This window comes from Atta colombica, unplaced genomic scaffold (genome assembly GCF_001594045.1).
Source record: "Atta colombica isolate Treedump-2 unplaced genomic scaffold, Acol1.0 scaffold61, whole genome shotgun sequence".
Lineage (NCBI taxonomy): Eukaryota > Metazoa > Arthropoda > Insecta > Hymenoptera > Formicidae > Atta > Atta colombica.
The window spans coordinates 152977-166943 of record NW_017259552.1 but is presented as its reverse complement, the minus strand read 5'-3'; the positions used below and the strand labels follow the sequence as shown (position 1 = coordinate 166943).

Here is a 13967-nt window from a genome sequence, read left to right as displayed (position 1 = left end):
TATATATTCATATATATATTATATATATATTAAATCATTAATAACGTAATTGCGAATTTATATTATTTATATTATTTCCTTATTTTTTGATATTTGTACAACACAGATTACTCATGATTTAAATAACAGAGTGCCAAAAATATTGAAAATTTTAATATTGAAACTTTAATTCAATGCTGTTTATTGTGATTAGGTGAAGAAACATGCTGAATTGCACAAAAAAAGATTTATTAATGTCACATGTGTCAAATGGGATGAGCGAAGACAACAAAATGAACGCACACACAGAGAGCGGAGATAAAAAAAAAATTAGCCACATGCCTGCAAGGTGACGCGTGACGACAGTTCACAGTCATGAAGAATGTCAAAATTAGACAATCCACAAAAGTGTAAAATACACGGAAGGACAAAAATGCAAGATATCAACTGATTGAAACTTCTACTGATCGAGCGTTTTTGATATCCCGTCTGTCAAGTTTATTATTTTACATAATTTGCGGAAACGCTATTGGTCAGTAAATCTGCCTTCTAATCCTTCATACACACATTCAACGTCAATTTCTTTGCAATCATATTTGTCTTTTATGAAATGATATCGGATTTCAATGTGCGTCGGTGGAATTCTGGATTCTTCGTCAGCCTAATCGCACTTTGGTTGTCTATATGCAGAATGATAGTTTCTCTACATTGAAATCCGATGCCGCTCAACAGTTCACGCAAACAATCGCTTCTCTTGCTGCGAATTCTGCTTTGATGGTACTTAGACTAACAATATTTTGACGTGATAGGTCAATTCGAAGATATAACCGGTCGTAGAACGTCTAATATCTTTGTCACTGGCATGATCGGAATCTGAGAATCCTAGTAATTCGATTCTACTGCCACTATTTGTACATTGTGTACATTATCCCGGTTTTTGATTCTTTTCAGGTAACAAAATATTCGCTTGACTACTTGCCAATAGAGTTTACCGTGTCTTTCTAAATATCTTACAAGTCCTATTGCGTATATCAATATCAAGCCTCGAGACTAATGACACAAACAGGAGCGATCCGACAGCTTCGTGGTATAAAATATCATATATTTCGTTATTACAAAGAACCTTTTCTAAACTGACATGTGGATCTGCAGGAATGCTAACTGCAGGAATTTGTGCGTTGTACATTGCGAATTTATGCAGGATAGATTCCATGTATTTTCTTTGATAAATAAAGATTGTCTTATTGATAGTCTCGCTCTGTCTATTAGGTGTACAACTTTGCTTCCGCCGTTTTCCTAGATTTAGCGGTAAGTGGTGATCGAAATAAATAGACGTCATACAATAAACTTGGGCATCTGTCAACATAACCCCATAGAAACATTAGTCGATTTGTGTCTGCATAAAGTTATTCTCGATTGAAAATGTCAGTTTACGAGCCTAATTCTCGTCATTTGCGGGAGGTTTTAATTTTTTGCTTCAATATGAAGAAATCTGCGGCTGAGGCTCTTCGAATGCTCTCAAATACTTATGGTGAGGCCGCTATTAGTGAAAGAACGTGTCGTGAGTGGTTTCAACGCTTCAAGTACGGTGATTTTGACGTCGAAGACCGGCATAGCGGTGGCAGAGAGAAGGTTTTCGAAGATGCAGAATTGGAGGCATTACTTGAGCAAGACTCGTATCAAAATCAAGAAGAATTGGCACGATTATTGGGAGTGTCTCAACAAGCCATTTCAAAACGCCTCAAAGCCATAGGAATGATTCAGAAGCAAGAAAATTGGGTGCCGTATGAATTGAAGCCGAGAGATGTTGAACGGCATTTGTTTGCTTGTGACAGCTGCTTGAAAGGCAAAGACGGAAGGGATTTCTGCATCGTATTGTGACTGGGGATGAAAAATGGGTTCATTAGATAATCCCAAGCGCAGAAAATCATGGGGAGTTCCCGGCCATGCTTCCACGTCGACGGCCAAACCGAATATTCACGGCTCCTCATTCAAGGTCATGCTCTGTATTTGGTGGGACCAGCTCGGCATAGTGTATTATGAACTGTTAAAACCGACTGAAACAATCACAGGCGATCGGTATCGAACGCAATTGATGCGTTTGAGCCGAGCATTGAAAGACAAACGGCCGCAATACAACGAGAGACACGATAAAGTGATTTTGCAGCATGACAATGTTCGATCCCATGTTGCGAAAGTGGTCAAGACATACTTGGAAACGTTGAAATGGGAAGTCCTACCCCACCCGCCGTATTCTCCAGATGTTGCTCCCTCTGACTATCACTTGTTTCGATCAATGGCATACGACCTGGCTGACCAGCACTTCCGGTCTTATGAAGAAGTAAAAAATTGGATCGATTCGTGGATAGCCTCAAAAGATGACCAGTTTTTTCGACGCGGGATTCGTACGCTACCCGAAAGATGGGAGAAAGTAGTGGCCAGCGATGGACAATATTTTGAATCATAAATGTATAACCAGTTTTTTACAATAAAGCCTCGAATTTCGGAAAAAAAACGGCGGAAGCAAAATTGTACACCTAATATATTCCTGTAAAATAGTCAGCTCTATCTGCTGTAATATTGAATTATTCTTTAAAGTGCTTATAATTAAATTAATAGTCGATTTTCGAAGCTATTAATAGACCATTATCTATATATGTAGCGCGAGATACACTTTATCACCGTTAATTCGAAGTAAACACATTGTCAGCGTTATTCTGAACTAATAGAAATATATATCTTTTATAAAAGTATCGAACTTTTTTGTTCCAACATCGATCAGTTTGTTTTAGGCCAGTACCTTATTAAGTTTACACATTGAGTTACTTCGGGGCGCACATATCTTCGGGAATGCGCATGTAAATCTCTTCCTCCAATTCACTATTCAAATAAGCGGTTTTGACATTGAATTGATAAACTTCTAAATAATTGACTGCAACTGACAAAAGTGTTTGAACAGAATCATACCGCACGACTGAAGAGAAAATTTCGTTAAAATCTATACCAGCTTTCTGCGAGAAGAACTTTCTACGGAAAGGGAGAATGCGGTTTGAGCCGCATATAGACTTATAATTTTGCCTGACCAGCATTATTTTAAAAATCACTTATACTTTATGGCTTTACGATCACAAGGTAAGGTCGTTATCTTTCACGTTTAATTCTGATCATGAGCTTCTAGCTCTTCGCAAATGGCTTAGGTTCATTTTCCGATTCTTCCCCAGTCACGGCTTCATCATACGTTTTTAGCTCGACATACGAAACAAAACAAGCCTTGTATCGGCATGGCGCATGCAATAAATTGCGATCTCTTAGGTTCTAAAAAAATTATTGTTCTGTTTAATTCCTTGCGCGATTAAATTCCTATCTTTCAAATAAATATCAACCCTATCGTTGAAAAACAAATGAATGGCCTTTTGTGGTATAGGCATCGATTGAAAACAAATTTTTACGCAACTGGAACACACAATACATTCTCTAACCTGCCATGTTGCCAGTCGCTGTTTATTAATTTTTTTATAAGAATCGTGCCACAGCCTTTGACTTCGAGAACTGAATTATCACCGAGGCTAACATTCACGTTATCGCACGCCTCAAAATCCGCGAACCATTCTTTTCGAAAATTCATGTGCCGCGAAGCACCATTGTCGGAGAACCACGCGTCGTCTATGCACATATAATTGGTCATAGAGATGTCGTTTCTAACAACGAATGCGTAAAAACCTGCAGCGCCGTTCTCGCGCTTATCGCTTGCATCGCACTTTTTTTCATACTTTTTGATCATTATGTTTCTTTTTACAATTATGGGGAATATGACAATAATAACACTCGTAATTTTTGTACTTCCCGCGCTCGTGTTTCTTTCTTGAGATCGGTAGGTTTTTCCCTTTTTTGAGGCTTCGTCGCATTGTTGGCTGACAATCATCAATGCACTCGCTGTCTCGTCGGCTGCAGTAAGCTGCCTCTTCTCTTTGATAAGACCAAATAAACGATCAAATAAACGAACAATATGAGACTTGTAATTCTCAGGGAAATAGAAAATATTCTTACAAAATTCAACACATATCACAAAAGACATAAATTCACAATTGAGGAAAACCATTGTCTCTTTTTTGGACATCTCACTAACAAGATCCATAAATAAAATTCATATCATAAATTGACAAATTAATAAACTAAATTGGGCTCTTTAAATAATAAATCATCAATCAGAAATTTCCGGGCGATTAAGAACAATAATAGCGCAGAATTACAATCAAAAACATCACATGTAATTACTTCATCGCTAAAGATGATTCGAATGGAATTGAAATTGATCGATATGTTATGTAAGAATTGAAATATACTATTGTGAAAGATTAAACGCACCAACTTCTGCGCTATTATTGCTCTCAATCGCCCGGAAATTTCTGATTGATGATTGTTTTATTATCTAAAGAGCCCAATTTAGTTTATTAATTTGTCAGTTTACGATAATTTTATTTATGAATCTTGTTAATGAGATATCCAAAAAATTAAAACAATAGTTTCCCTCAATTATGAATTTGTCTTTTGTGTGATATTTTGTAAGAATATTTTCTACTTCATCTCTGAAAATTACAAGTCATGCTCGTTTATTTGGTTACATTCATGCTCGTTTATTTGGTCGTTGATAATTTAATTGTTTTGCTGTGCAAACTTCAAAAAAATGGTTTATGTTACCATTCCTTCCATCATGTATTTAAATGAAAAATTTAAAAACATCACCAAAAATCTTAATATCAAGTTATCTTTCTTCAGTCACAATAAATTCGATGGGATTATTAAAGCTCAAAAAGATTTGCTTGAACATGATTCAAAGAAAAATGTAATCTACAAGTGTTATATATTTCACTTTAGTGCCCTCTCGGTATCTCTGTAGTTCACGGCACATACAGCGCCCCTAGAGGGACTTACTTTTCTTCTTGTAAAAACGTTTTACTCGCTATCTATTATATCTGTCAATATAACTTTTTGTATTTTCCTGCTCTGAATAAATTTTTAATCAGCAATAGTAATTAGCAACGAGGATTAAAAAGCAGAACAATAAATAAAATCAAATTAGATTCTAAGAAATTAGAAATTCAATACAGAAAATGGATCAGGCACAGTTCTAGACATTCATGGCTTTATTCGTCGCAGCTATGCAAACAGCAGAACCGACAACTACAAATCCTTCTTTAATTCTAAATTTCGAAACATTCAAGAAAGACTGAAAAATTTAGTCAGTATTAGTACGCGAAAGATTCGAAAATTTTTCATAAAAATGAAGGATATCATAAGCCAGACAATGAAAAAGAAGATGTTTTTAAATTGCATCGGAAGTGAAATGTACGAAATCGTTAAATCAATCATGCGCCGAATATTTTCGAAAATCTCATATACGTCCAGATCGCCGAATCGCTCGAAAAATATCTGAGTTCCGTACCAGGAAAACTAATCGAATAGCATAGATTCTTATCAAGGATACAGAAAGAAAAAGAATCAATAGGCGAATATTATAATAAATTATGTAAGTTTCTACCTTCATGCGGTTTTGAATGTCTGCGGTAAATCAGTTGCAAATATATTTTTGCGAGCACAATTTATAAGAGATATAAAAGATTCCAGCATTAGAGAGAAATTATTGCAAGAAAGAGGCATTGAATTCCAGGCAGCAGTAGACAAAGCTCTAGCTTTTGAAATGCTCAGATTAAATAATCAAGAAATAAAAAAAAACAGATTCTACACATAGTTTCAACGACATCAAAGAAATTGGATATCACGATTATCATATAGAAAAAAACCAGAAACATTTTTACAGAAGGAACTCAAAGATAAGAGGCAAATTAAAGGAATAAATCGCAATCCAGATCTAGACTTGATTTTAAAACGTTAGGAATTGAAAATATATGCATCAAATGTCTAGAAATTATCATAAAAGTCAACAATGTAGAATTTCAACAAACAAATTGAAATGTAGTTCATGTAATAAGTTAGGTCACGTATCCAAAGTACACATTTCAACGTTACTTCTCAAAAAGAAACAAAATCAAAATATTAAAACAAATTTAAATTTTAGTCAAATAGTAAAGAATTATAAATAAATTTAACAAATTCGTCACTTCAAGATTTAGAACATATTGATCAAATTATTACAGTCGATTTATTTTCAAATTCAATTTCCAATGAAACGGAAAAATACTTTATTCAGGTTCAAATTAATGATAAAATCCAGCAGTTTGAAGTTGACTCAGGAAGCGAGTATAAACTGATTTCAAAATCACAATATGAACATCTCAATCTTTCAGACTCTTTATCACAAGTATTCGTATTTATGATAAAGAAGATAATAACATTAGGAGCAACTAATGAAGCATTTGTTACATATAAGAGACGCCGTTCAAAAGAAACATTTTTACTCAGATGGATTCCCAATATTAGAACGATCCTGGATATGACATTTAAATATTAATCTAAAGGAACTTGACAACAGGAAAGAAGTGCCAAAGATTAAATCAATTCAAGCAATAATCATTAATGATCTAGCTAAGCAGTTTCCCAAGATTTTTGAGCAGTAAGTAAAATTCTGTAAGTAAAATTCCAGATATTAAATGTTCTCTTTAGCTTCGTCACAATTCTAAGCCAGTTTTTATCAAACCGAGAGAAATCCCTTATGCTATTCGAAAAAGTAGAATTGGAATTAGAAAAATTTCAAAAAAACAGAATTGTCACTTCAATAGAAAAAAGCGATTGAGGATTACCATTAGTACCAGTTCTTAAGCTAGATGAAAATCCGATTCTGTGTCGATTATAAAATCGCTGTCAATCCTTATTAACTTATGGATTCACATTATTCGATACCTAGAATCGAAGGGCTATTATTGTAACTATTATTGTAACTTGATCTTTTTAAGGCTTACTTACGTGGAAATGGATGAAGAGAGCAGTCAGATACATACAATTTCAGCGCATAAAGATACTTATCGAATGAATTATCTTTTGGCATCAAAACTGCTTCGGGAGAATTTAATAGGGAAAATTCAATAAAAGGAAAATTCAAGAAATTACGAGAGGAAATAAAAAATTAAATAAAAATTCTAATCCAGAGCAAGGTTTTCAAACCTTCACCTAGATTTCGAAATCCACAGAGGGGGAAGTTACCAAATTCTTCCTGAAAGTCAAATTAATTCCAAGATCCAAGGAGAGGGAAATTTCCAAACCTCTCTCGAAAATTTATCCAATTCTAAAAATCCTTAGAGGGGAAAATTTCCAAATCTCTCCTACAAATTCGAATAATCCTAGAATTCCGGAGGAAGGTTTCCGTACTTCCCCAGTAAATTCTACTCCTGTTGATTGCGAGGAGGGAAGTAACCAAACCTCATTACGCAATGCGATTCAATTCTATTTAAAAGGAAAGGGAAAGGATTTTTTTAATACTCCCAGAAGAAATCAAATTTTCCAGAGTTGAGAGAAGATCCATGGATAATAATAACCAAACCTCTCATGTTACTAATGAAGAATTCGTGAAAATAATATAATTATATGATCCAAATGTCAGATCCTTTTATAATTGCGAAAAGAAAAGTAAACAGTCTTCGAAAATTCCTGCATCAACATAAGTTCAATCCCAAGAAGTAATAGAAAAATTCATGCGTAAATGTAAATCAAAAAGAGAGAAGAGAAAAAGATAATATATTGCTCAAATGCTTTACATTGTCAGAGAAATCTAATAAGAATAGACATACAGAATTGTGGAATTATTACGTTTGGAACACTTAAATGAACAAGAAGAGCAAAACATAATAAATCTTATATCTAATAGCCAAGACAGATTTCATATTTTTGGAGAAATTAACTGCAACTAATTATTGCAACATCAAATACCTACAACGATGGACTATCGATATACCTATAAACACATGACAATACAGATTTCCACAACTTCATAAGGAAGAAATAAGTAACCAAGTCGAAGAAGGAGGCATAGTAAAGCCTTCTCAGTCTTACAATACGCTCATATGGATAGCTCCGAAAAAAGAGGACTCGAAAAGAAAAAAGAGATGGAGAATGGTATTAGATTTTTGCGTCCTGAACGAAAAAACTGTCGGAGACGCATATTCATTACCTAATATTGTTGACATTCTAGATCAATTAGGAGCAAAACAAAGATTAATGGATCTAGTACTATCAGGATTACAAGGCCAAGAATTATTTACATGGATGACATTGTCATATATGCCACATCATTAGAACACGCAAGAAAATATAATTTATTAATAGACCGACTTCGAAAAGCTAATCTGAAATTATAGTTAGATAAATGCGAAAACAGAAGTAATATACCTAGGACATATAATCAGCAAGGATGGAGTCAAACCGGATCCAAAAAAATTAGATGCCATAAGGTATTTTCCGAGACTCCGAAAAATATTAAACAATTTCTAGAATTAGCAGGATATTATCGTAGATTTATACCAAGCTTTTCAAAATTAGCGAAATTACTAACAAACTTATAAAAGAATGATACGATTTTTGAATGGACATCTTCAAGAAGAATTTGAGACATTAAAATAAAGATTATGTGAAGAGCCTATTTTACAGTATCCTAATTCTTCAAACTTTCATTTTAACGACAGATGTTTCTGAAATAGCCGTGGGAGACATTATCACAAGGAGAAATAAATAAAGACAATAGCATACGCCTCGCTAACATTAATCGAAAACGAAGTAAAGTATGATATATATGAAAAAGAAGGATTAGCAATAGTGTATTGTGTAATAATATTGTTAAACATTTCCGACCACTTCTATACGGATGAAAATTCATGTTGGTCACAGATCATAAACCACTCTGGTTTAAAAACGCACAAGATGCAAATATGAGAATACTCCGCTGAAGCTTGCAGGATATGATGTCGTATAGAAAACACGTAAAACCAACATAAACATTGACGCTCTATCAAGAAATTCTGTAAATCTCGAAGAAATAAATTGCAAAATAATTAATTCTAATAGAATCCTTGAATCTTAATGGTCCGGAAGACGTAGAAATAATTTCTAGAATGTTAGAAGAAACCGACGAAGAAGAGGAGGACGAAAATTTTGAATTATATCTTTCCGACGAGAAAAATGAAGATGAAATGCCCGACAATTTGTCTGATGAAAATACAGACTCAATATCATTTACACACAAAGAACTGTGTGTCACCGAGGTTAAAGAAATCCATGAGCCACTTAATTACAATAGAATGCACCCGAAGTCAAACAAAAAATAAGAAATATTATTGCAAATTATTCGTCAAGAAATATTATTGCAGGAAAATGAAGATAAAATCGAAGAAATAGAAAATAGAAACGATTCACCAGACAAGAAAAGAAATATCGAAGAAGATGCAAGTATCGATGACGAAGACGAAGAATCAATTCAAAAATAAAGGTGACCGAAGGTAACATAATGAATAGTTGCGATTTATTATTTCTATGCAGGGATAATATTACTTATTTGTTGACACCGATGGAATTCAAGCTCTCGAAAATTATTTGAAAGAAACGAAATTTCTTGTCTAAGCGATCTGACCGTAGGCGAAGACAAAGCTATAAAGTATAAAAAACATCATGTTGCTTTGCCTGTTAGCGAAGGGCAACGTGAAGGTCCGACGATGACATTTTCTCAAATTTCAGTGGTAAAAGATTTACGAAATATCGTTGAAAAATTAAATTTAGAAACCGTTAGTATCGCAAAAACGGATTTTATTAATAACGTAACCATAGAATGATATTAAATCTTTATTACAATTAACTTTCATCAACAACTACATTAATAATATGCAATGGATTAATCAAATACCCACCTAAAGATCTTCGGTCTATTATAATCGACGAAATGTATTGCTCGCCTACTGGAGGACATCGAGATGTTACAAAGATAAAAAGATGAAAGTATCACAGGATACAACTAGGATAATACAACTATTATTGGAAAAATCTAAAATCCGATATTCAACAATATATTCAACAATGTTTGCAATGTCAATTGAAAAAATTACTAAGAATCAAAACTAAACAACCAATAATAATCACACGCCAGGAATTTCTTTTGACAAGGTAGTAATGGATATCGTAGAATCTCTGCCAAAAACAAAAAGAGATAACGAATATATTTTAACCTTGCAAGATCAATTAACAAAATTTTGCATGGGAATACCACTGCCAGATCAGACTTCTGAAACAATAGCAGAAGTTTTTGTAAATAGATTCATTTCTGTATTAGGAGCATCAAAGGCTATATTAATTGATCAAGGAAGAAATTTTATCAGCAACTTAATGAAAAAGGTTGCAAAAATTTTTAGACTACGCAAATTCCGCACAACCGCTTTTCATCATTTTCACAATCGAATGAATCGAATGATCATTAGAAAGATCGCATGCTTTGGGCGAATATTTGAAACAATATGTAAATTCGCAAAAACAATGGGATAGATGGCTCAGCCTTGCAATGTTCAGTTACAATACTAACATACATGAGGCAACAAAACATACGATTCGGAAAGCTTGGATACCTTCAAACGAACCTTTAGCACCGAATGACAAATTATCTAATTACAATGATTATCTAATGAATTATCATGCAACTTCATTCCATACAGACAAATGTTCGTGAGAATATCATCGAAGCTAAAGAAAAATCAAAGAAATATTACGACAAGAAAATTAATCCGCAGACTTTTAAGCCTGGAGGTCAGGTATTTTTATTAAAAGGACCGAAACTTGGTAAATTTGGAGCAATACACAGGCCCACACGATCCTAAAAATATTAAACAGAAACAATATTAAAATAAGAATAAAGGAAAATAGTCGCATTGTTCATTCCAATCGCTTGCGAATTTCTCATATTAACCTAGCTCGCAATAATTAAATAAATCAAATCGACATTTCAGATAATGAATCGTTGCATTAAAGGAATAACTGCTCTGTTTGTACTAATAATATGGACTTGAGAAACTTATGGAATAATAGGCTACGACTGTGGTTCCGCATCTGCAAATTTGACAACCTTATCATTAGTAAATATCGAAGAATGCGACATTCCACAACAAACAGTAAATTCCACCAAGATTTATACACAATTGCTTCAACTCAACGACTTTAAAGCCGTAAAAGTAATACAGTGCAAACTTGAAATAGATCGTACTGTAAGAAGATGTGGAATGTTTTTTCATATCTTGGATGTATAATGGACAATTCTCCTACATAGTCGATGTGTCTCGAAAATACATGCATATTTATGGAAGCTTCGAAATAGCAGGCACTCGTATAACAAGATTGATATCAAATCAAACAGCTTCATGCCCGAGTTTTAGCCGGCTATGTCGACCATGATGGGGCATGTTACCGGTGGCGCTTATTCCTTACGGAACTTGGAGAAATGTCATCGTATTAGGCAGCGTCAAAATTACAGTATTATAGTATATCACCGATGTGTAAATAAATAAAAAATCGCATATACCTCAGATCAGGAGTAATCTGCAAATTAAGTGCCATTCAATACATTGATATAGAAGGAGGAAAAATCTTTTGGGAACTCATACCAGCTGATCAATGTAAATTCTCAGATTATGGCGTGTTGTATACCGGACAATAAAATATTTGATCCTATTAATGAACACTCTCAAACAGTAAACTACTACTCTACTTGTTAACCATGATTTAGAATATGATTTTTTTCTTTGACAAGCACTGGAAAATATTTTGTTTGTGGACATACACTCATCAGAATCGAACATCCGAAATTAATAATTTTTGAGATCTCACCAGGAGCCGAAGTCTTTAAAAAATATCTGGTTTTGTGTCCTCGGCCTTTTCACATACATAAACTCGAAATTCGTATACGTAAAGAGGCATATACGTATTCAGATTAACCAGCTATATAAAAATATATTATTACAACAATGTCAAGTATCATATGCAAAATTCATTAGCAATAGCCGCTAGATCACCTGATATTTTTGCACTTTATGAAAGGATTTGGATACATGGCACTTTTGGCCGGAGAGATAATTCACATTGTAAAATGTGTAGTCGAGGTAATATTAGCTCGAACCTTCGAGTGCTACGAACAATTTCCAATGCTTCGAGGAAACATACTTTCCGCAAACGGATACATATTGATACACACGGAACTCAGATCACTTGTAATTTATTCGCGCCCATTATGTACCTGTTAGGGGATGCATGATACAAAATGATGCCTAAACCTGTAGAGACAACGCCCACCATAATGAAGCCTTCTACAAAATCGTCATGGAAATCGTCCAGGAGCATTGGCAGTGGTATATACTCTCAATCTGACTGGGAGGAACTTAAAGACCACATAATTTCCGTGGAGCAACCGGCAATTCTCAACGCTATAGCAAAAGGCATTTTGGGACAATCAATCGTATTTAACGGAGAGTCACTCTCAAATCTCATTGACGAAGCATCAATAGAGAGAATCACAATCTCAGCATGAACAAATTTTGGAATAAATTTTTGATATTCGACAATATTAGTGCTGGATTGATAGGGATATATTTGATTAGCAGACTTATCAAATTATTTCTTGACACATTCGTACATGAATACGCCTTACGCACAATATACGAATGGTCAATGTACCTGCATATGGGATTCAATTCCTATTACACTTAGAGAAAGATAGGCCTAAGAACGGAAAGCCCAGCGCTCTGGTGCCTGATGCGCCCGAGAACAATGACTCCGAATGTGGAAAGATTTATCCCTCACAGAAAGGCAGAACGAATCTATCCCCTCCTCCTCACAGAAACGATGATTTATATACTTTGGAGCTCAGAAATTGAAACACTTGTGTTCTATCTCCTATTATAATATTATACATAACCATATTATGACAGCTCGCATTGTTACGCCATGCAAATTTAATCACTTAAACCACATGCGCCATGCCGATTTAACTCTTTCAATCGCATGCTATGTCATGCGTCCATCCATTCTAACACTCATAAGCAGAAAAAAAAGGAAATCTCATTATTAATCTGTAAAAAATGGATATCAAGGATATCAACACCAAGGATTTAAGCCACGATCCTTGCACATAAGAATCATCAAGGTAGATTCATTCTCTTGTGAGTCCAACTTTATCATGCCCGAGAAGATCTCATGGAACTACTTGAAGATCTGAGGCGCCGGATGGCACGAAAAGAGCGAAAGCTGATCTACAACCCTGACCGCGTGCTGCTAGACGAATACGTCGGTATGCGAAAGAAAAACCTGGCAAAAGGAAGGGGAGAGGAGTGGTAATGAGTCTCAAAGGAAAAGATACAGTCATAGTAGCATTAAGAGACTGTGTCATTCGACGATCGATCACCGACATGTACATATTGGAGGATCGATTTCAGAAGATGAATGGCAAGATGATTGGCAAGCCATCCCTTGCAGGCTTACTCACCTTGGTCCTGTCGGATTAAGACCCAGGTGGCCTCGGAAAAGTAGAGCACTCACTAAGACTCTAGGAAGGAGAAAAGGATGGATGCGGATTCTCGAGCCGGTAGAAACCTATGGTGCTGTTATGCTTGAATTGAAACGTGAAAATGAGGATGAAATGAGCAGTTTGCAAGATCTGTTCATTGCCATGGGAGGTGCTCAGTATACTGATGCGAAGATAGTGCCAGCAATACCTGGCATCCTGTAATAACATGAGTCTACACTTTCATCTTTCTGATGATTATATTAAGACATTTCATATATTCTGTATCTTGTATATCCTCACACATATACTATTATTATATAAAATTCCCTTTATCTTCATTACATTATTATAGTTTATATTTGTAACGTCTATACATATATCAATGTAGATTTATAAGTATTATGTGAACTTTTTATCTATCATTTTTCTTATTTTTATATTATTAGACTCATCTTTAAATCGCATCTTTAAATCAATTATATTAATATTATATTCTTAGTATAACGAA

General features: G+C 34.5%; 1 protein-coding gene across 1 annotated transcript in view; it reads left to right on the top strand.

Annotated features, from left to right (window-relative positions):
* Positions 1-13519: 13519 nt before the first annotated feature.
* The window catches only part of LOC108692121 (odorant receptor 67a-like), a 27776-nt gene continuing 27328 nt past the window's right edge, over positions 13520-13967 (top strand). Inside the window, 1 exon segment of the mRNA XM_018200270.1 lies at positions 13520-13677. Coding sequence (XP_018055759.1) covers positions 13520-13677 — 158 coding nt within the window.